Raw genomic sequence first — 20,781 nt, forward strand, 5'->3', positions numbered from 1 at the left:
GCCCCTGGAACTCACAGCAGGCCACATCCCTTCAAACCTCAAGTATTTTTGGTGGGATGGAGCATGTGTCTTTGAATTCTGATATCAACCATCTCAGACCCTTTGATGATCAGCAGGTGAGGCCTCGCTGGTGGTGCCATCTGGTTGGCGTTGACCTGGGACAGGGCCTTTTCCGTGGTGGCTCCCTGTTTGTGGAATGCTTTCCCTGGCAAGATTGCACCTGCCAGCATCATTATTGACTTTGAGGAGGAATTTAAACGCATTCATATTTACCCAGGTGAATTTAGTGGCTGAAGGACACTGGTCCTGCTACCCTGAGATCATCCATTGAGATAGTGGGTGGAATTCACCTAACAAACTTGAGTGAAATGGCTTCTGCTTGTGCAATAGAGCTTTCCCTTTTTCCACCCCCCCCCCAAAAAAAAAATGACTTGAGGGGCAGCTTGGGGGAACTTCCAGAACAGTACATGGCAGAAGGGGGACAGTCCCCTCTAGCAACCTGACATGCTTATGCAGGCAGAAAATTTGTAAGCACAATGTTGAATTCCACCCATAGTTTCTAACTTTTTAGGATGTTTTAGGATGTTTTAAGGTTTTTAATCACACACAGAGAGAGACTTATTTTTTTTAATATCACATCTTTTTCTCCAAGGAGCTCAAGGTGATGTAGATGGCTCCTCCCTACCTCTTTTAATCCCCACAACAACCCTGTGTGGTAGGTTAGGCTGACAGGCAGTGACTGGCCGAAGGTCACCCAGTGAGTATCATGGTCAAATGGGGATTTGAACTCTGGTCTCCCAGGTTGTAGCCCGATTCTCTAACCACTACACCATGCTTGCTCTCAAACCACACACACACACACACACACACACACACACAATTGCTGTGTCTGCTGCCCTGGGCTCCTTCAGGAGGAAGGGCAGGATATAAATGGAGTAATTAAAATGAGCAATAAAATAAGCAATGCCTTGTTTATCTGGATGGAAGACAGAGAGGGATGTGCAAGTGTGTGCAGAAAGTGGGCTAGCAAAGGAAGGAAATATTTCCATTAATTGCACCACCCACTTTGGCCTCTGGCCCCACCCACTTCTTGGCTGAGACCCTTGGAAGGTTACCCATAAGGCAGTGGTATTCAACCAAGCTGCTGTGGCACCCTGAGGTGCCTTGAAGGATGGTCAGGGGTGCCACAGGCAGCACTGGCCTCTGCCCCTCTTTCTTTCCTTCCCTCCCTCCTCTGATGCCCTCTCATGTCTCTGCCTTCCAAAGGCTTGCACAGCGGTTTGTTGCAGCAGCCCTGGCTACAAGCTCTGTGGGTGAATTGTGCCTCTGGGGCTGGCCAGGGGGTGCTGATTACCAGAAGCTGAGGTGGCCTTGGAGTAAGCAAGCAGATGGGCAAGGGAGCCCAGCCAGCCAGTCCGGCAGCCCTTGCTGTTGGGAATGGGCTGACAAGTCCCAGGCCCCTGTGGGGCAGTATGAGGAGGCATGTTTCTTTGGGGCAGGGAAGGGCAGCTCAGAGACCAGGGGCAGAAGCAGCGGCTGCCCAGAGGACTTTCAAGGAGAGGGGAGAAGAGAGGAGGTTGAGGTAACACTCCATAAGGGAGGATGTTGAAGAAAGGATGAGAAGCTGTCAGCTTTGCTGGCAAGGGGTGGCATAACTGGGCTTCTGAGCCCCACAGGGCTGCCGCAGAAAGAATGCAGTTGGTCAAGGAAGTCATGGACTCAAAAAGGTTGAAAACCTCTGCCATAAGGAAATATGGCCCCCAGCTTTGCTGCATGGCTGGTAACTGGTGATTGATAGGTTACAACAGTTACTGCTCCCTGTCTTCCCATAGAGTTGCTGCAGACCGTCCTCCTCTCAGGTGACCTTCTGCTTAGCCATATTTTGGGGGTCTTAACCAGGCTTTTCTGATGAACTAGGCAAGCTCCCCTGCTTAAACTTGCCCATCCCAAACAGCTCCCCCTGATGGGTCCAAAATACACCTTTGCAAAGCCACTGTTCACCCTGAGATAGAATAGATTTATTAGCAAGAGGTAATCAGGAAACATATATTTTTACAAAAATGGAAATTTTTTCCTTTTCCCAAACAAACAAGCTGTAAGTCGAAATATTTTAGGTCTTGAAAGAGAATTCTCATACCAATGGGTATTGCTTACAGCAAAAGGTTTTGTGTTTTTTTTCTTCTTCTTCTGGTTTTTCCGTTACTGTGGAGCATGCCTGCCACTCAAAAATTCACCTGGGCTTATATCCTGTACAATGTAAAAAATACGTGATAATATTCACAGAATAAGCAGTACATTACTGTAGTCCTGCTAGCAAGTGGTTAGACAGGATTACAGTATATGTAATAAAAACACTTGGCCATTCCCCTCCCCCCCTCCCCTCCCCTCTCTAATTCTACATTATGTTACTAAGAAGAGTCACTAAAGTCTACGGACGGAGGAGCGAAATTCACACAGAGCCTCTCAGGAGGGTGATGAAGCAGGAATTTTCAAAGATATGGTTGGTCTCTGTCTGTCTTCCTCTTGTGGCTGGCCCAAGCCACCTGGGTGCCTGAGGCAGGAAACCCAAATGGTGGTTGTCTCCTCCCTGCCCTGCTTCCCTACCCATTTATGTGGGGACAGACAGCACCCCCACCAAAGGGAGTCCTCTTGCACCAAGAGTACCTGTTCCCCAGGGGAGACCTGCCTGCCTGTCTCCTCCCTACCCTGTCACCCAAACCCTACTGCTCCACCTTGGCCTCATTGAAGAGAGCCACCCTCTTTCCACTATCAAGCCTGCTTTGCCCAGTTGACCACCAGCGGGTCAGATTCTCCTTCAAGCCTCTCTTATCTCCTTGGCAACAGGAGGTCAGAGTCCCCTTGGCGCTCTCTGCTCCTGCCGCTGCTCAGTGAAATGCGTCCTCAAGAATTTGCTTTCCCTTATTACATGACTTGTATTGGGGGACTTAGCAGTTGCCGTCCGAAATGACTCGGAGTGTGTGTGTGTGTTCCGTAGCCCCCCTCCCGGCAAAATGGAAGGCCGTGCCCAGATTGCAGAGGCCTGGAAAGCAGGCAGCTGTTCCTCAGGTAAGGAGGGGCTCCCTTGTGCAATGCCCCACATGCCCCCATGGGTGGCTTTCCCGGCTGCCACCCCCTCCGTCCCTCCCCCCGCCCCCAGTGCACGCACGCAAAGAATCAACAACAAAGAGAACATAGCTGAATAGGAACCAGGACTGCAGTCAACAAAGTGGTCTATGCCGGACTCCCCAGGACAAACGGTGGCTAGTCAGATTCTAAGGACAAGGAGAGGGGTGGTGGTGGTGGTGGTGGGGTCTTGGAGAAGCACATACGAGGAAGTCAACTGAGGGTTCCCAAAAGAAACAAACAGCTGCTATGTACAATATGGTACATGGTGTACAGGGAAGGGCCCCCAGGGGGCTGCTGCCACTCTGGACTCAGGTGGGCAGCTTTGGCTCTATCTGGAGCGAGGCCTCGTAAAGACCCTCCTCGTCCATCACAAAGGACTGGTCCAGGAGGTACTGGGTGACCTGGAAGAGAAAGAAAAGGGAGAGAGGGTGAAGGAAAGGGAGGCAGCAAGGGGTCAATGCTGCTCCCTCTGGATCTAAGGGGAGAGAGCCCAGTGCTGTGAGCTTGTTGTCAGATGGCTGGGAACAGATCTGTTGATCTTGGGATACCATGCAACAAACTAACCATAGGGTTTCTTAATGGCCTCAGAAGAAGCACCTGCCGGATCAGGCCCATGGCCCATCTAATCCAGCATCCTGTTCTCACAGTGGCCAACCAGATGCCTGTGGGAATCCCTCAAGCAGGATTTGAGTGCAACCGCGTCTCTCCTCCCCTGCAGTTTCCAGCAACTGCTATTCAGAAGCAGACTACCTCTGCTTATAGTTTCTCTTTATGGGAGCTAGTTTTGTAGGAAGTGTTCAGAAGCATTGCTTCCTTCAGCTGTGGAGGCAGAACATAGCATTCATCTTGGCTAGTAGCTGTTGATAGCCCTCTCCTCCATGAAGTTATAAGTACCTTCCTCAGCAACAGTTACCTAGGAACAATTATTCAGGAATATATCCTGTTCTCACAGGGGCCAAGCATATGCCTATAGGAAGCCTGCAAGGTGGATCTCAAGCTACAGCCATTGTTTTTATCCAAACAGTCTTCCCCAACTTAGTGTCCTCCAGATGTTTTGAACCACAGCTCCCATCAACCCCAGCCACCATGTCCATCCTAGTGGAAGATGTCCTCCAAAACATCTGGAGGACTCCAGGGTGGAGAAGGCTGTTTCCAATTGAGCTCTCAGACACCCTCACCTCTGGGCAGTGGGTGCAAGGGACAAGCCCAACCCCCCGAAAGGGTCTGCAGTGAAGTTACCTTTGCCTGATGCTCAATTTTGTAGGCCGTCTGCTGAAACTGCCTGATCTCTCGGATGATATGGGAGATCTGTACAGAAAGAAAAGAAATTGGTGCTTATGATTGTGCTCCCGGGAATAAAAGTTGTTGGGGAAACACTCAAAGCTCATGAAATAAAAGGGCCTGAGGCTGGTGAATGGAGTAATCAGGCGGTTCACATCTTTACGGACTATCCTTTCGTCAGGCTATTCTTGACATCTGATCAGACTTATGAAACCTCCTTATGATTTGCCCTTTCTCCCTGCCAAAAGGCACTGTGCCAGCAAACTTACCATCCTCATTTTGGAAAAATTCACGAGGCCGTCTTCAGTGTAATTGGGGGTGCCCTCCTCAATGAAGGCCAGGTCTGTCAGGTACATCCCTAGATATGGGACGCAGGGTGGATCGCAGCTGGAAGGGAGAAAAGAAGTCCCGCTTAATGTGATGGGCTTAATGTGATCCAATAGTCTTTCTCCTGAGTTTCCTCTTTGGCCACAGTTCATACAGGCACTGTCCTCACTCCATGTCAGCTCAGATGGGTTCATAAACCGTCACCACAGATTACACCCTGCAGGGAGAGCTTTTGTGTCCCCCTCACATCAAGTCTGATACTTAAGAACATAAGGAGGGTCTGATGGATCAGGTCAATGACCCATCTAGTCCAGCATGCTGTTCTCACAGAAGCCAACTGGATGCCTGTGAGAGGCAGAGCCAGTGGCCATCAATAGCCCTCTCCTCCTTCATGACTTTGTCCAATCCTCTTTTTAAGCCATCCAAGTTGATAGGTACCACTGCCACCTGAGTGAACTCCATAGCTTAATTATGCAATGTGCGAAGAAGGAATTCCTATTATCTGTCTTGAATCATCCAACGTTTCACTTCATTGGATGCCCGCCAGTTGTAGCCTTATGAAAGAGGGAGAAAAACTTTCCCTGTTTCAAGCCATACTGTATTTTTCGCTCTATAAGATGCACCAGACCACAAGACGCACCTAGTTTTTGGAGGAGGAAAACAAGAAGAAAAAAAATCTGAATCTCAGAAGCCAGAACAGCAAGAGGGATCGCTGTGCAGTGAAAGCAGCAATCCCTCTTGCTGTTCTGGCTTCTGGGATAGCTGTGCAGCCTGCATTCGCTCCATAAGACACACACACATTTCCTCTTACTTTTTAGGAGGGAAAAAGTGAGTCTTATAGAGCAAAAAATAAGGTACTTTCCAATGTAGTCCACATCAAGTATGAATGAGCTCCCAGCTTCGCAGACCCCTCTCCCTTGCGCAAATAGGAATGTCTTAGAACTCTGGAACCTATGAGATTCTCTGCATTCAGTGCAGAGGCCAAAACATTCTTCCCTGCCCTCTGAAGGGCCTCTTCCCTTTTACAGTCTCTTGTGCCTGGTTAAATAGCTGGTTTCCCTTTCCCTTGCTCATGAGGGGTATGCAAAGTCCCAGGGGCTGGAGGCCCAGCTGTCCAGCATGCTACCCACCGTGAGGCTTTGAGCAGGGAGAGACAGTGTTGTGCAGTGGTTAGTGTCAAATTAAGACCTGGGAGAGACCTGGGTTCAAATCCCTGCTTCTCAACCTAACCTACCTTCCAGGGCTGTTGTGAGGACTAAGACCTGAGTGATCAGGGTTCAAACCCCCACTCGGCCATGAAGCTCACTTGGGTGACCTTGGGAGCCAGCCACTCTCCCTCTCAGCCTAGCCTACCTTGCAGGGTTGTCTAGGGGGTTAAACGAGGAAGGGGAGGACCAGGTGAGCCACCTGGAGCTCATTGGAGGAAAAATGTGGAATATAAATACAAACAAACAAACAAACAAATAAAGCTGAACTTTCTCAGGTCCTGGCAATATCTGCCAAATACCTAGTGGGAAGGAGCACTTGCTGGAGGTGTTCACAGGTGTGCCATGCTTTGTCTTTCTGTGTGCGCATGCACATACCTCAGACACCACACAAGGTCTCACATTTTGCAAACAAAGGCATGATGGGCACCACCCCCAGGCGGACGAGCTCTGCTGCCAGCCACTTACTTTTTCAGGGCCTCCCTCAGATTCTTGAAACGGCCTTCCGAGGACACCAGGCGCTGCAGCTTGTCGATCAAAGCTTTTGTCTGAAAAGAAAGACATAAGGCAGAAAGTGCAGACTCTGGTTAAGGAAGAAAGAAGAATCCAGGCTGGGGTGGGGGGTGCCTTTTTTTGGGAATGATACCAAGGATCTGCTTCTGAGCTACTGAAAATCAAATGGGCGCTTTGGTCAATATGCTGAAGAGGCAGGCCCAGCAAATTCAAAAAGCAGTTTGGAATCAAAATCAGGAAGCAGGGCAAATATCAGTTGGCCAGGGAAGCTTCATTCAATTAATTGTACCAAATAATCCCAGCTTGCAACCCTAGAATCATAGAATTGTAGAGTTGGAAGGGGCTTCAAGGGTCATCTAGTCCAACCCCCTGCAATGCTGGAATCACAGCTAAGTTGCCTAATAGAGACAACTGGGCTGAAGGCAACACAGAAGTTCAAAAACGGGGTGGAGGTCACTTGTGAAATTGCCTTAAGACCACAGAGGTTCCAGCTTAACATATTCTTTATGTGAATCCTCTGCAGAAACTGAAGCTGAGCAAGAAATCTGCTCCATCTGGTTTGGCTGCACTTTTGTGTTATTGAGGAACCATCTGAGCGTATGATAAGTATCTGCGGGGAGAATGCCAGGTCTCAGTTCCACAGCAAAGAAGGAAGTTGAGCCTCCTAAGTGGTCTGGCAGGGGAGTTCTGGATGAAAGGAGGAAGAAGGAGCTGCACAGAATAGGCCAACCAAAGCTCTCTGCTGTGGCTGGAGGAGGGGGGTGGCTACACAGTAAAAAAATCTCAGCACTCCACGGCTAGCATGCGCCTCTGCACATAGACTGGCGTGCAGCAGAAGTCAAAGATCAAACAAAGCCAGTCATTGTGCTGGGCTGGGTGCATCGGTGCCCAGTTCTCATGATTCTGAAGGAATCTGCATTCTCAGAAGCTACCAAGTCAGACCAATAATCCATCTAGCTTTACACTGACTGGAAGCCATGGCTCTTCAGAGTTCTTGTTGGGGGGGGGGCTCCCAGCCCTACCCGGGCATGCCACCAGGAACTGAATATTTGACCTTCTCCACGCAAAGCAGATGCTCAGCCACTGAGCTACAACCCTTTTCCCTGAATGATTTTAGATGATAGATAGATAGATGATGATAGATAGATAGATAGATAGATAGATAGATAGATAGATAGATAGATAGATGATAGATAGATAGATAGATAGATGATAGATAGATAGATAGATGATATAGATAGATGATAGATAGATAGATAGATAGATAGATAGATAGATATAGATAGATGATAGATAGATAGATAGATAGATAGATAGATAGATAGATAGATAGATAGATATAGATATAGATAGATGATAGATAGATGATAGATAGATGATAGATAGATATAGATGTGTTTGTTATTGCATCAATTTTACTAATGGTGAGTATATGCATTTAAATAAAAAAAACCCCACAATTATTTTCTTATATTATTATTTATTATTATGACAGCTCTCAAAATTTCAATATATGAGAGTCAGGGATTCTTTAGCTGCAGTTCCTGCCTTGCAGGGGTGTTAGTTCAGATTGCTCCTGGGGGTCCCTTCCAACTCTACAATTCTATGAGTCCAAAGTGACCCCAGAGACTTGCCTTGTGCTCCCCACTGGCGTACCCACCTGTTTGGACACCTTCATCCATGTCTTCTTCAAGCGGAAGATGGCACTGCGGTTGAAGGCCGAGGTGATCTCAAGGACTGCGTTGTAGTTGTGCAAGCAGCGGCAGATGTCAGCCACGGCCACCCACTTTTCGATGGCGCTCACCCTGGCGGTGATGTCCTCGTTGTGGAGGATCTCGGAGGCGATCAGGTTGCTGATCTGCAGGGGGGAGGGGAACCGCACAACCCAGCGGTCATCAGGACCGCATGTGTGCCATTTAAAAGGATCACAGAGCCCTAAGCTCAAGTACAAAAAGATGAGGACAGGAAACCAAATACACTTTTATCTCAGCGGCACATGCATGGACTTTACAGGGCTCTGAGTTACAGAACTTGTCCGCAGGGTTGGCTCCTAAAGACTGAGGTCGCCGGGGTTTCGCCACATTTTTTTGATGCCCCCTACTGGACATCTATCTGTAACTAAGATGGGTAAAGAGTTTGAAATCCATATGTTTTCCATGTTCATCTTTAAGCAAGAACCTTGTTTGCTGTTTTGCTTCAGCTGACTAACAAATTCAGCTGTTGTTGTTGTTTTCAGCAGGTGCATGAAGTCTTATCCAGAGTTGGAGGTCTATTGTGACCTAACTATCTACACACACTTATACAGGATTGTAAATAGGGAAGTCAGAAAGAAATGGGACACAGGAAAGTACAGATGGGGATAATTACATTATGAACAGTGCCCAGATGAACAGACATCCTGGCACTGAAGGACCAGGTGTGCAGCCTGGGAGTCATTTTGGACTCGCAGCTGTCCATGGAGGTGCAGGTCAATTCTGCCTCCAGGGCAGCTGTCTACCAGCTCCATCTGGTACGCAGGCTGAGACCCTACCTCCCCGCAGACTGTCTCGCCAGAGTAGTACATGCTCTAGTTATCTCCAGCTTGGACTACTGCAATGCGCTTTACATGGGCTACCTTTGAAGGTGACCCAGAAACTACAACTAATCTAGAATGCGGCCGCTAGACTGGTGACTGGGAGTGGCTACCGAGACCATATATCACAGGTCCTGAAAGACCTACATTGACTCTCAGTATGTTTCCGAGCACAATTCAAAGTGTTGGTGCTGACCTTTAAGCCCTAAATGGCCTCAGCCCAGTATAGCTGAAGGAACGTCTTCACCCCCATCGCTCAGCTCTGAGGGCCTTCTGGCGGTTTGCAAGAAGTGAGGTTACAGGGAACCAGGCAGAGGGCCTTCTTGGTAGTGGCATCTGCCCTGTGGAACACCCTCCCATCAGATGTCAAGGAAATAAATAACTATCTGACTTTCAGAAGACACCTGAAGGCAGCCCTGTTTAGGAAAGTTTTTAATGTTTGATGTTTTGATATTCTGTTGGGAGCCTCCCAAAGTAGCTGGAGAAACCCAGCCAGATGGACAGGGTATAAATATATTTATTATTATTATTATTATTATTATTATTATTACTATTATTATTATTACTGCTACTACTACTACTACACACATCATGTGATAAAAACCTCTGTCCTGTTTCCATCCACAAAAAATAGCTCGGAACATAAGAAGAGAACAAAAGCCTACTGGATCAGACCAATACCCTATCTATTTCAGCCTTCTGTTCTCAGAGGCCAACCAGATGCCTATGGGAAACCAGCAAGGAGCACTGTTCCTTTCAGTGGTTTCCAGCAATTGCCTCCAGCTGTGGAGGCAGAGCATTGTTATCATGGCTGGTTGGCATCAATAGCCCTCTCCTTGACAAATTTGCCTCACCCTTTTTTAAAGCCATCTAGGTTGGTGGCCATCAGCTCCTCCTGTGGGAGTGAGTTCCACAGTTTAACTATGTATTGTGTGAAGGAGGACTTTCTTTTATCTGCCCTGAACTGTAATTCAGCATAAAAAGGGAGGTCAATAAGGGGGATGGAGCTTCAGTAGGATAATAATACCTTTTATTAGGACAAAGGAAGAAAGTGTCACAAAGTGCGGCAAGCTTTGGGGTTCTCCCAAACAGTTTAAACATGGCAGCCTCAGTTTGAAGTGGTAAGGTCTGTTTCAGAGAATTCTGGGAGGTTGAAATGATCATAATATCATTATGGCCATCTATGCTTTTCTGCATTTCATTTTCACCTGGCCTCAGTTTTAACAATCCCTGCCCTGCCCCCTGCCCCTGTCTCTGCCCTTTCCAACCACGTGTGCATTTCCGGCACTTCAGGAGAAAACTTCGACTGTAATCCACAAGTGCTAATGCTATTTAGAAGAGAGAGGGAGGGTGGTGGTTCTGGAGACTGGTTTGGCCAGTTGGCCATTTGCTGAACAAACATCAAAGCTTTCCAGCTATTCCATGTCAAGCAGATCCTCTGAAATCCTGCCAAAGTCAAACTTCTGCCTGAGTGCTTTCCTTCTGAAAAGGAGAGCAGGTCCAGATTCTCACAGGAGGAGGAGTTTAGATTTGATATCCCACATTTCACTCCCCATAAGGAGTCTCAAAGCGGCTAACAATCTCCTTTCCCTTCCTCCCCCACAACAAACACTCTGTGAGGTGAGTGAGGCTGAGAGACTTCAGAGAAGTGTGACTGGCCCAAGGTCACCCAGCAGCTGCATGTGGAGGAGCGGGGACACAAACCCGGTTCACCAGATTACGAGTCCACATCTCTTAACCACTACACCACAGAGGCATATCTGGGAACAAGAACCTCCCCAGCCCAGCCACCCACTGACTGCAATGCTATGCGACACCACTCCCTCTTCCCCAAATTGGGAGCAGTCCCTCTTGCATCTGGGCTCCTCCAAAGCTCCTCCAAAGCCCTAGAGCCCGAACTCACATCATTGAAGTGCTTGGTGTTCTTCATGATGTACGGAGTCCTCTCGTTCTTCTCCAACTTCATCCAGCCTTGCCCAAAGAACTCTCTGAAAATGCAAAGTGGTAAGAATATAAAAATGTTAGAAGAGCCTGCTGGATCAGGCCAAATGGCCAAATCTAGTCCAGCATCCTGTTCTCACAGTGGCTACCCAGAGGTACCCATGGGAAACCAGCCAGCAGGATCTGAGCCTGGGATCGGGATCCTAACCTACCTCACAGGGATGCCGTGGGGATTAAATGGGGGGTGGGGGCAGGGAAACATGTCTGCCACCTTGAGCTCTTTGGAGAAATAGGCGAAGAAGAGAAATGAAATGAAATAAATATTGCCTTCTCCATACATGGCAGAGATGGAAAGGAGGAAAGCAGAAGCCTCTTTGTGACTCACTCATAAGGGATGGTTTTGAAGACCAGGTGATCCAGCAAAGTCATCTGCTCTGCGATTTCCAAAGCAGAGTGGTTTTCAAAGGGCTCCGCCTTGACTCCCGCAGCCTGGAGAGAAAGAAGACAGCCCTCAATGGAAGCAAAGACAACAAGCGCAGAATCTGCTGGTAGAAAGCAAAGACTCAGAGAGCTACTACGAGGAGATCCCTTTTCCTCCCAGGCCTTGCTCAGCCTCTTCTTCAATGGAGTGAACATCTATGCATATGTGCATGTGTGTGTGTGTGTGTGTGTGTGTTGTGAGCACCAGCTAGAGTCACAGAGGGCTCACCCTGAGGCCTGTTGACATTGGAGGCCAGGCGGGCAATACCTACAAATTGCCTTACCCTAAATATGCCCATTCCACTGCTTCGATTCACAGAACCGGCACTGTTACAGGTGCCACAGAGTGGCAGCATCTACCTCTTGGAACAAGAGGCAGCATGACAGTAGCGCTGAGCTTGGACTGCAGAGGCCTGCTTCATGCTGAGGATCCTCTCTAAGTGGGGACTCTCTCCCCTAGATGTCAGTTCCTCCTTTGAAATCCTGGTAATGTCCGGATGTATGGCAGCCCTACCTTAGAAGTTTGTTGACGTGCAGGGGGGCGGGGAATGCCACTCTGCACTCCATGCAGATTCAAGCCTGCACTCCAAGGGGCTCCTCAAGTGCTTGGCACTCTGCACCAGTTTTGCACACACAAGAAGGGGAAGGGATCTGGCTCAGTGGTAGAGCATCTGCTTTCCCTTCACAGAATCACAGGTTCGAACCCTGGCTTCTCCAGGTAAGGGTGAGGAGAGACTCCCTGCCTGAAGCACTGGAGGGCTACTGACAGTCAGTGTCAACAATATGGCCTAGATCAGTGATGGCCAAACTTGGCCCTCCAGCTGTTTTGGGACTACAGCTCCCATCATCCCTAGCTAACAGGACCAGTGGTCAGGGATGATGGGAATTGTAGTCCCAAAACAGCTGAAGGGCCAAGTTTGGCCATCCCTGGCCTAGATGGACCAAGGGTCTGACTCAGGATAAAGCTGGAACTTCCTGTGCAAATGAAAATGCCTCCTGCTACTCCGCTTTCTTGCAAAGTAAAGTGACATCTACTCTGTTCTGCTCTTCTCTTTGGAGGAATTTCCCAAAGTGGTTTTGTCTTGAGTGGGGTTCTGGATTAGAAAGCCCTCACTCCCTTTTCCTTTTTGCTGAGAAAAGTGCAGGATGTTCCCAGATAAGCCACTTGACTCCTGGGCAGGCTGCCCACTTGCCATCCAGGAGGGACATTCCTGTTCTCTGCTTCACTTCTAAAGTGGCTGTTGAAGAATTTTGCCCCAAAACTTCCAGCATTGGTGCAAGCAGGCATATCCTTAAAATGGCCCCTTTGCATGACGACCGGGGAGTTACACAAAAACCACCCAAAGACACTTAGAAAAAGCCCAGTAGGCTCTCGTCATTTATGTTGGGTTGTGAAATGCTCACTAGTGGGCGATGAAAGCATCTCTTCCTCAAAAAACACAAAGGGATCAGAGGGAAATAAAGGCAGAAGGGAAATAAAAAATAAGCACAGCTCTTTGTTGCGATCCAGTTGCAGGAGGACAGAAATTGTGGGAGGACAGTTACCATTTGCAGGATCTCTTCCAGTGTGATCTGATTGTCTCCAGGGTCCTCCTGAGACAAGGTCCTGAGGTGCAAGAGAAAAATGGCAGCATTGGAATATAAGAGCCCAAAGCACATGGGAGATTTTCATTGCTTCCCCGCAGAAGCCTCTTTGCATCGAGGTGGAAAGGCCTAGGTAAAGTATCACTCCCTCTCTTTTAAAAATAATAATGTACTGCCAACCCTTCAACAGCAGGCCCCAGGCGGATTACAGCAATTTAAGATCCAGCAACTAAAACAAATTGTAGTCACAGGGATAAGGTGGGTCCTGGAAATGGCATCTCAAATGGCAAAGGCCAGCATCAAGAAGTGCCTCTTCAGCATTCCCTGGAAGCTGTATAATGAAGGTATCAGATGCACCTCTGTGGGAAGGGAATTGCGTAACTGAGGGGCTGCCACAGAGAAGGCCCTCTCCTGGGCCACTTCCTATGGGCCACCAGTTGCCACCACCTAGACCTACCTAAGCAGCTACCAATGAAAATAAGGGAGAGGGCCCTCTTGGGCCCAACCTCTGAGGAACTACCAAGAAGAATCCTCTGCACCTTCTCACTGCTAGCTGCTTTAGTTTAAGTGGTGGCAACTGGTGGCTCACAGGCCTGGCCCAGCCCACTGTCTCAACGCTTAACTGTACCCTGAGCTATGAGCACCCTCAGTCTCACCCACACCACACTGAGTGTGGCAGTGGAGAGGAGCCAGGTGGCCAGGGATTCGGCCCTGCCCTTGGCCAGCTCAGTTGCCAGCCAACCACAGATCTGCAGGAGGGTAACTTGCCTGATGATATTGGCTGCTGCTTTCCTCTCTTGTGTCAGCAGTTCTGGGTCATGGATGACTTCCTCCAGAAAGCTGATCACTTTGCACTTCAGTTCATCGTTTGTTTCAAAATCCTGCAAAAAGAAAATTAGAAATAAAGGTAAAGGTAAAGGGACCCCTGACCATTAGGTCCAGTCATTGCCAACTCTTGCTTTATTGGCCAAGGGAGCATGGCGCTCATCTTGCTTTATTGCCCAAGGGAGCTGGCGTACAGCTTCTGGGTCATGTGGCCAGAATGCCTAAGCCGCTTCTAGCGAACCAGAACAGCGCATGGAAATGCCGTTTACCTTCCCGCTGGAGCGGTACCTATTTATCTACTTGCACTTTGACGTGCTTTCAAACTGCTAGGTTGGCAGGAGCAGGGACCGAGCAACGGGAGCTCATCCCATCGCGGGGATTCGAACCGCCGACCTTATGATCGGCAAGTCCTAGGCTCTGTGGTTTAACCCACAGTGCCACCCGCATCCCAAAATTAGAAATATTTGGGTGTTATTCAACTAAGCTACATTCAAAGTACACCTATTGAAATTAATGGGCCTAACTTAGTCCTGTTCACTCATTTCAATAAATCGACTTTAAATAAGTCTTAGTTTTTTTTAAAAAAAATCACCCTCTATATCAATTCTGCATTTTCACAAGTTAGAGCAGCGGCATTGCCCCCTGGGGGATGGTAGGGTTATCAAGGGGGAACACTAAGAGGCAAGGGGGTAGCGGGGGGGGCACTGGAGGTGTGAATGACTATCAGACTTCGAGAAGCTGGAATCATTGGGCTGTTGAATTAATTAAACTATTACCAGTGCAGCTTCCTGCCTCCACTTGTTCTGGGAGCAGCTTACCTGGGAGTGCTTGGAGACCCAGTGTCTCAGGACATTGAGGACCCGGTTGGTCGCTGCCCTCCTGATCACAAATTCCTTGTCGCCATTCCTTTGGTCAGGGGGGAAACCTGGAAGGAGAGCAAGGAGCACAGAGGAGGCTGAGTCAGTGTCAGAGCAGGGGGCGGGAAGAGGCCATGCAGGGATGCCTGGGAGGATAAGCTCCAACCTAGCTGGGAGGTCAGGAGGGTTGCCCAGACCCTGCCTTCTAAGACCCCCCAAGTTCTCCTAGATGGTGAGATTTAGCAGGCGCCTTCTGTGCCAACTTTTAAATGCCAGCTGAAAACTTTTCTGTTCCACCCAGTTTAAGACTACATCCTCCCACAATGGTTAATTGATGTCTGTTTTTACATTTTTATATATGGTTTTTATTGTGTGGTTTTATGTTTTTATTGCTGAAACTGCATATATCGTATTTTTCCGTCTATAGGACGCCCCCTTGTATAAGACCCCCCCTATTTTGGGGGACTCAATTTTAGGAAAACGAGGGAGATGGCCCAAAGTTGTTGAGCCTCTCCCCCCAAGCAGCTGTGGGCAGGAAACACTCCCTAGATTGTTTCCCACATGCAGCAGCAACAGGGGAAGTTGCGCTCCCGGGAGCACAACCTCGTCTGATGCTGCCACACAGGAAATGATCCAGGGAGCACCCGCCGCACACAGCAGCATTGGGGGAAGTTGCACTCCCACCAACAAGCTGGCTGGTGGCGCGCAGCTTCTCCAGGCCCCCCCCCCCATGTCACTGTCCATGTATTGGGTGACCCCAATTTTTGACCTGATTTCTGAGTCAAAAAACCTCGTCCAATACATGGGAAAATACGGTATATGTATAGCTTGGGGGCACGGGGTGGGGAATAGGCTGTATGTCAAGACCTGTCTAAGTCCTGGAATAGCCAGTCCAGCTTCCTGGTGAGGAAATGAGCCATTAAGGAAACAAAGGGAATAGTTCTGTGCTAGATAGCAAATGGGTGGACTCTACTCCCTCAATTGGCTGCCAGTTAGAAAGGCAAAAGGCCAGAGTTGAGAGCTGAGCTTTGTGAGCTAAAAGCTGGAGGAAGCGGGCAGGTTGAAAAGGCAGAGAGAAAGAGCCATGCCTGATTTCTGTGGGAATCCATGGCTGTAGCTATAGGAAAAGCAAGGCCGTCTTGGGGTGTTAATGTTGTGAACCCATCCATCGCAGGCTCAGGTTGTATATATGTGTAAATAAACCATATATCATAAAGACACCACAATTTCCACTATACTTCATTCCAAAGCAAACACAAATTCTGGGTAAGCTCCTAGAACCTCACTCTGCTTGGAGAGTGGGGTGTTGTGAAACACACACACAAGCATGATAATAGTGATATATAAATATTAAATAAATAAATCCCTCAGCAGCACATTGCAAGTGTTAATGCTCTACATTTCAGGATACAAACCCTGCAAAGGGAGCATGCAAATCAATGAGGCTTTTGCAGTGTCCCCATGGCCTCTTCTCCCTGCAGAGAAAGTGGGATGGAGCCCCCAAGAAGGGGAGGAATCCCCATTCTCTCACCTGCACTGGCAAGGGACATCCTCCTGTACTTCTCTTTGGTTGGCGTGCCCTCATTGGCGCCTGCGGTTGCGATGGCAAAGGCTGAAGCAGCCGAGAGGGCACTGCGAGTGTTGTCTAGCTCCCGGCAGGATGTCATCACGACCCCATTGTTATAGGAGAACAAAGGGAATTCTGCATCAGGAAGAGGGAGAGAAAATTCGCAGTGAGCTTTCCTCTGGCATGAAACACTCCCCAAGGACTCCTTCCCCACTTGCTGGCTGTTAAAGGAGACTCAGAGAGGGCCAGATCCTTCCCCAGGAACTGCACTGGCAAACACCCGTCGACAAGAGTCAACAGCCTCTCTCTAGTGGTCTGTGCAATGGTATTCAGAAAGGCATGGCTGAGAGCTGATGTTCATCACCGTATTATACAACAGGAAGTCCTTCTTCATACAGCACATAGGTAAACTGTGGAACTCGCTTCCGCAGGAGACACTGAAGGCCACCCACTTGGATGGCTTTGGATGAAGACCGGACAAATTCATGGAGGAGAGGGCTCTCGTTGGCTGATAGCATTACCTGAGGAGTTTTTGCCTTTGACCAGTTTTGGGGTCGTGGGCGATTTGGTTGGCGAGGTCTCCGTTTCTGCCTCATCACTCTGGTTGGGATCCATGTCAGACTCTTCTCGGACAGACGTCTCTGGGCCTGGTTGGAGCAAGCGGAGGCATCACTTAAGGATTTCACACAAAAGAACTTTCTGATGGCAAGAGCTGTTCAACAGCGGGACGGACTGCATTGGAAGGTGGTGGACTCTCTAAGACTGGAAGGTTGGATGGCCACCTGCCAGGGATTCTTTAGCTGTGATACCTGCATTGCAGGGGGTTGGACTAGATGATCCTACAGTTCTACAATTTTATTACCCCCTTCCTGACCCTGATCTACACAGGAACATCTCCTTCCTCCAGAAATCACTTACTTTGCTTGTTCAGAAGGGTCTCCTCCGGCTTCTCTGTGCCCGCCTCCCCCTCATCGGAGATCTTGTTGGAGTAGTTGCTGGCAGAGACGTAGAGCTTGTTGATGTCCAGAGTGGTCTTGCTGAAGGGCGACATGGAGGAGTACATGCTGGCGTAGCCATTGGAGGAGCAGCTCAAGGCAGCCAGGTCCAGGGCCTTCCCACCTGTGATGATGGGGATGTTCAAGGACAGCTTCCTCCTCCGGCTTGGGGAAGAGGACTTGGTGATGGAGAGGGGTGGTGGGGAGGAGAACTTCCGGTTGGCTCGCGGAGACTTGGGAGGCTCCCCATAAAGGAGCTTGGTGTTCTGGCTGCTGGCGAATAGGAGCTCCAGAGACCTGGTGGGCAACAAAACCAGACGAGACCTCATTGACTCTCTGCACCTGATATCACTTTCCCTTTTCCTTTCTTTTGTCTGTCCCATCCCCAAGCAGTACAGAGGCTGGAACTTCAAATTGCTGGGATATCTACCTAGTTGCCCATCTAGCCTAGCATCCTGTTCTCACAGTGGAACAACAGATGTCCGTGGGAAACCCGCAAGCAGGATTCAAGCACAAGAGCCTTCTCCTCTCCAGTGGTTTCCAGCAACTGGTCTTCAGAAGTGTTGCTGCCTCCTACTGTGGAGGCAGAGCATAGCCATCCTGGCTAATAGTCATCAATAGCCTTCTCCTCCATGCATGGCGTTTTCGCCTCACCTCCTCAAGCCCATATTGCATTTCTCAGGAGAAAGTATCCTCCTCCAACAGGTGAGAAGAGGAGATGACACCCCTGCAAGACTCACCTTGCAGGAATTGCACTGATGGGCTTTTTGTAGATAGTGATCAGCTTGTCCAAGACAATCATAGCCGTGGTGAAGACCCGGTAAGAGTGCAGGAAGGTGTTGAGGAAGTCGATGCTGAGGAACCTCAAGTCTGTCAGCCTCTCCAGGAGCCGCTCCACACTGGCATAGCGGATCTGGAGGACTTTGCAGGAGTTCATTGTTTTGCTGAATCGGATGTCAACATCGTCACAGTACAAGCTGGTGTCAGACCTGGAAAGTGAAAAGATGCAGATAAACGGCAGCATGGCAAACCATCATTTCCTTCTGGCCACAGAACATAGGGGAACCAGAATATTCATGGGGCCCATGCAGGCATCCTCTGACAAACTGGGTAAGCTGGTTCAGTTGTCCATTCATCATTTTATTTGTTTGCCGCTGTTCCATAACAAGGATCTTGCTCACAGCCGCTTTAAACGAAGGAAGCAAGAATACACCTCAACCCGCCCCATAGTTAGTACCTATGAACAGATGTGGTGGGACTGCTCAAAGGTGGCTGAATTTTGCAATAAGGTGTTTGCTGAGATCTCTTCGATAACTAAATAAACTGCTACTCCATCTTTCCACCTGGTGCTTTTGAACTTGTCTATGGAAATGGTACGGGGTTTAAAAAACAAATAACTTATTTCTCATCTCTTAACAGCAGCCCAGGGTTGTGTTGCCAAATTCTAGAAGACCTTTAATCTTAATAATTTGGATTGCTGGAATCCTAGGGTTTGGCAGATTGCTTTTCTTGAAAACATATTGTGTATCTAAAAGGAAAAGTCTGATCAATTTTTTTTTTTTAAATAAAGTTGACCAGCCACTTACACCTAATTTACTTATGCAGGCATCCCCAAACTTGGTCCTCCAAATGTTTTGGGACTACAATTCCCATCATCCCTAGCTAACAGGACCAGTGGTCAGGGATGATGGGGATTGTAGTCTCAAAAACAACTGGAGAGCCGAGTTTGGGGATGTCTGTACTTATGTGATCGAAACCTTGGGTACACAGCTGAAAAATAAATAAATATATGGAGAGCAGGGTAAACCAGCTTCAGAAAGAGCTTTTTAGGCTTTCTGCCTTGCTTACTGGGGTCAGGGAAGGTTGTGCAAGGGCCCTGGGATGCTCTCATAACAGAGGCAAGTCTTCCAGGACTGCATCGCTGGGACCCCAACTCCTAATAGGGTGGAGAACAGAACTGCAAGCCAACAACGTCAAAAGCACTCCATGAAAACTACCTTCCTGTGCCTCCGTTCGTCTCAGGCACTTACTTGATCATCTGGGGGACGGTGACTTTTGAGTTCTCCTCAAAGGCATTCATCATGAGGCCATTGCAGCGGATGTTATCCACGCACTGAAACACACACACACAAGAGTGAGGTGGATGGAGAATGAAAGCTGCATTCAAAACTGTGGAAAACAGCAAAGGGACTGCAATTCTGCAACAGAATTCTGCATTGGTGAATTTTTCTGAGGTGTCTAGATGTCTGCGTAGACTCTGGAAAGCCCACCCATTCTCACACCTTAAAAAAAATATTATTAGTTTATTTCTTGCATTTTTCTCTGAGAAACTCAAGGTGGTACACATGGTTCTCTTCCTCCTCATTTAATCCCCACAACAGCCCTGTGAAGTAGGTTAGGCTGAGAGGCAGTGACTGACTGACAGTGATTTTCATGGCCGCGTAGGGATTTGAACCCTGGTCTCTCAGGTCCTAGTCTGACACTCTAGCCCAGGCTTCCTCAGCCTCAGCCCTCCAGATGTTTTGGCCTACAACTCCCATCATCCCTAGCTAGCAGGACCAGTGGTCAAGGATGATGGAAATTGTAGTCTCCAAACATCTGGAGGGCCAAGGTTGAGGAAGCCTGTCTAAGCAGTACACCATGCTGGCTCAATTCAAAACTCCACCCCCCAATCCCAAAATATTCTTAGAATAACCTTTATTCCAGATGGCCTGAAGATTATAGTCACACTGAATGATTCATTTGATGATGATGATAGTATTACTAAATTTATTAACAGCCTTTCACTAGCAGGTCCTAGGGTGGATTACAACATCTAAAATTCAACATTAAAGAGTTTTAAAAAATCACAGCCACAGGAATTTGGGTCCCCAAAACACATATCTCAGGTCAGGTGTCAAAAGGCCAGGGCAAAGAGGCGAATCCCTAAAGAAATCCGTATAACAGAAGCCAGTGTGGTTAGGATGTTGGGCCAGGACTTGGGAGACCCAAGTTCAAATCACAAAGTTGTTGTGGGGGTTAAATAAGGAGGAGAACCATGTGCCCCACACCTTGAGGTGAAAGGTGGGACATAAATGCAGTAAATAAATAAGAATAAAGATGACAGATGGACCTGTGGAAGGGATTCCGTTGCTTAGGGTCGGCCTCAGAGAAAGCCTTCTCCTGGGCTACACCCCACAACTTCTTTTGGATATTTTCCTTCCTTTATAGAGTGGCCTGTGGGGTGGGGGTGTGCCTCACCCCCCAATCCTCTGGCACCTTGATTTGGGTAGCTCCTCCTCCCCTGGGCTTGACTCCGCCTTACCTGGCTGATGTCACTGGTCCAGGCTGCCTTTTCCTGCCTGGATGAGGCCACAAGGATAACTGTGTAGGATGGGCTGTCTTTTGGCTCCACCACAATCTTGAAGTCAAGATGGTCTATATCTTGCCCGGATCCTTTTGCTTTGGAATCGAGAGAACGGAACAGTGAGACAATTTGTGAGGGTGAATTACAGATTGACGGTGGGTG

The 20,781-nt window shown here is 48.6% G+C and overlaps 1 protein-coding gene across 1 annotated transcript in view; it reads right to left on the reverse strand.

Moving 5' to 3' along the window:
* Positions 1–1,996: 1,996 nt before the first annotated feature.
* The window catches only part of RASGRF1 (Ras protein specific guanine nucleotide releasing factor 1), a 59,826-nt gene continuing 41,041 nt past the window's right edge, over positions 1,997–20,781 (reverse strand). Inside the window, exons 12-27 of the mRNA XM_083413239.1 lie at positions 20,578–20,714; positions 19,304–19,386; positions 18,014–18,262; positions 17,197–17,570; positions 16,800–16,925; positions 16,243–16,413; positions 14,673–14,779; positions 13,798–13,910; positions 12,991–13,051; positions 11,351–11,454; positions 10,928–11,012; positions 8,113–8,310; positions 6,408–6,487; positions 4,677–4,794; positions 4,366–4,434; positions 1,997–3,527 (exon numbers count right to left, since the gene is read on the reverse strand). Coding sequence (XP_083269365.1) covers positions 3,435–3,527; positions 4,366–4,434; positions 4,677–4,794; positions 6,408–6,487; positions 8,113–8,310; positions 10,928–11,012; positions 11,351–11,454; positions 12,991–13,051; positions 13,798–13,910; positions 14,673–14,779; positions 16,243–16,413; positions 16,800–16,925; positions 17,197–17,570; positions 18,014–18,262; positions 19,304–19,386; positions 20,578–20,714 — 2,168 coding nt within the window. The 3' untranslated portion in view covers positions 1,997–3,434. The remainder of the gene's footprint in view (positions 3,528–4,365; positions 4,435–4,676; positions 4,795–6,407; positions 6,488–8,112; positions 8,311–10,927; positions 11,013–11,350; positions 11,455–12,990; positions 13,052–13,797; positions 13,911–14,672; positions 14,780–16,242; positions 16,414–16,799; positions 16,926–17,196; positions 17,571–18,013; positions 18,263–19,303; positions 19,387–20,577; positions 20,715–20,781) is intronic.

Source organism: Podarcis tiliguerta (genome assembly GCF_965153285.1).
Source record: "Podarcis tiliguerta genome assembly, chromosome: 14".
Classification (NCBI taxonomy): domain Eukaryota; kingdom Metazoa; phylum Chordata; class Lepidosauria; order Squamata; family Lacertidae; genus Podarcis; species Podarcis tiliguerta.